The sequence below is a fragment of the Halyomorpha halys genome, unplaced genomic scaffold (assembly GCF_000696795.3).
Source record: "Halyomorpha halys isolate HHAL.00 unplaced genomic scaffold, Hhal_1.1 Scaffold905.1, whole genome shotgun sequence".
Taxonomy (NCBI): Eukaryota; Metazoa; Arthropoda; class Insecta; order Hemiptera; family Pentatomidae; genus Halyomorpha; species Halyomorpha halys.
In genome coordinates, this window is record NW_027106270.1 from 133,939 (window position 1) to 135,853 (window position 1,915).

At 38.7% G+C, this 1,915-nt stretch overlaps 1 protein-coding gene across 1 annotated transcript in view; it reads right to left on the reverse strand.

Annotated features, from left to right (window-relative positions):
* The window catches only part of LOC106687007 (protein anon-37Cs), an 11,835-nt gene that overhangs the window by 7,380 nt on the left and 2,540 nt on the right, over positions 1–1,915 (reverse strand). The window contains exon 2 of the mRNA XM_067044637.1: positions 191–445. Within this exon, the coding sequence (XP_066900738.1) occupies positions 191–445 (255 nt within the window). The remainder of the gene's footprint in view (positions 1–190; positions 446–1,915) is intronic.

Here is a 1,915-nt window from a genome sequence, read left to right on the forward strand (position 1 = left end):
TTAGATGCAGAATAATTATGTGAAGAAACAGAATATTTGTGTTGTGTGATGCGGTATTTTTAAGAGGTTTATGGTTTTAGGTTTTAAGACTGTATTCTCAATCCATTGTGTTATGATTATACTATTAGGTATCATTGAAAATGGTTACCTATATCCTAGTTATGGTTACCTATATCCAAGCTATGGTTACCTATCTTGGGCTTCAAGAACAACCACTCTCTTGATGCCGCAAGAGATGAGCCTATGGGCAGCGGACAGCCCTGCCAAACCTGCTCCAACAATTACCACCTTAGGTTGGGCACAATCCGGATCCAATGCGCACATGTCCGGGATGTAAGTCTTCGTCGAGGAATCTATGCAGAGTTCTTCTAGGATTATATCATTTCTGGGCTTCTTTACTTCCTGTACCCTCACTCGGTGTTGATGGCCACCATATACAATGTTCCTGAAACAAGAATTGATGTCACAGGAAAAGTAATATTTCTCTTTTACTGAGGTACTAACATGTCCGTGGTTGATATAAATTGGCAAGTGAATGAGGGATGGGATATTAGAAGCCAAAAATTGAACAAATTATAGGTCAATATTTGAGTACTTTAATGAAAACTAGGTAGATTTACTAGTCCAAATTCATGAGTCTGCCAGGAGGTTTACGTAGGGGGAATAAAAATTGTGTAAATGTGCTGTTTCAAAATGTTAAAATAAAACTAACAACACTAGAAACCCTAAGATATGATTTAAAGAAGAGTAAATTTGCTAAAATATGATTCCTAATAGAGCTAGTTACGATCTATAGTTGTCAAGATATAGCTTCTTAAAAAGCAACATTTCATGAAAAAATATACTGAAAAATCAGTAGTTAGTGAACTCATTTTAAGAAATCAAATTAAAGCTAGTTAATTGTACTATAAAGTAGTTCATACCGTTTATCTTCATAGGAGAAGTATTTTTTATGATATTTGACACAAATGTTAATTTCTAGTGGTTTTGATAGATTTTTTTTTAATATATAGCAACATTTCATAAAAAAATATAATGAAAAATCAGTAGTTAGTGAATTCATTTTAAGAAATCTATATCTGAGGAACCATAAGACGCACACATGTCTGCCAGCACTCAAAGTAACGGTAATTTAACTTATATAAAGTAGTTTATGTCACGTATCTTCGTAAATATAGTAGTTTTTATGATATTCGGCTATGGATATAATTTTTGCACATGAAATTTTTTCCATACCAAAACTTCGAATGTGATCACCATCTTGCGAAACTCCAAGGGTTTGCCATCGAGCAGATAAAGAGGAATCGAGCAACGGCCTTCAAATTCTTGGACTGCACCCAGGCTTTTGATAAAGTTTCACAACCGCTCTTACCCCGCCGCCTGGAGGAGTACAAGTTTTCCGCTACTCTCCGCCGACTGATTAGTTACCTCAGTGGCAGAACGTTTGTTGTGCGTGTTGGTGAAGAACTTGCGCCTCCAGCTCCCTCTACCAGTGGAGTACCACAAGGCTCAGTGCTGGGACCCTTGCTCTTCACTGCGCCGATTGTGTCACTTGAGCATGAGGAACCAGTGGTTGCAGCCTATGCGGATGACATTGAAGTACATGCCTCTAGCGCCAGGCCTAAACGGGTTCTCGCCCTTGCCCAAGAAGTCACCATCGTAGCTGCATTGAAGAAAAATGGAATTAGGGTGAACCCGGCTAAAACTGACGCTATAGTCATGTCTTTCCAAAAAAGGCAAATTATTGGACTCCAATGTCTAAAGTCGACCTATTCACAATCTAACCAGCGGAGCGACCCCTCCCCGTTCCAATAATTCTACTGGCGTAAGCAACCACAGCACCACCTGGACCCTGCACATCACCTTAAAATGCCACAAGGCAATCCAAGGAATTACAAACTACCAGATATATATA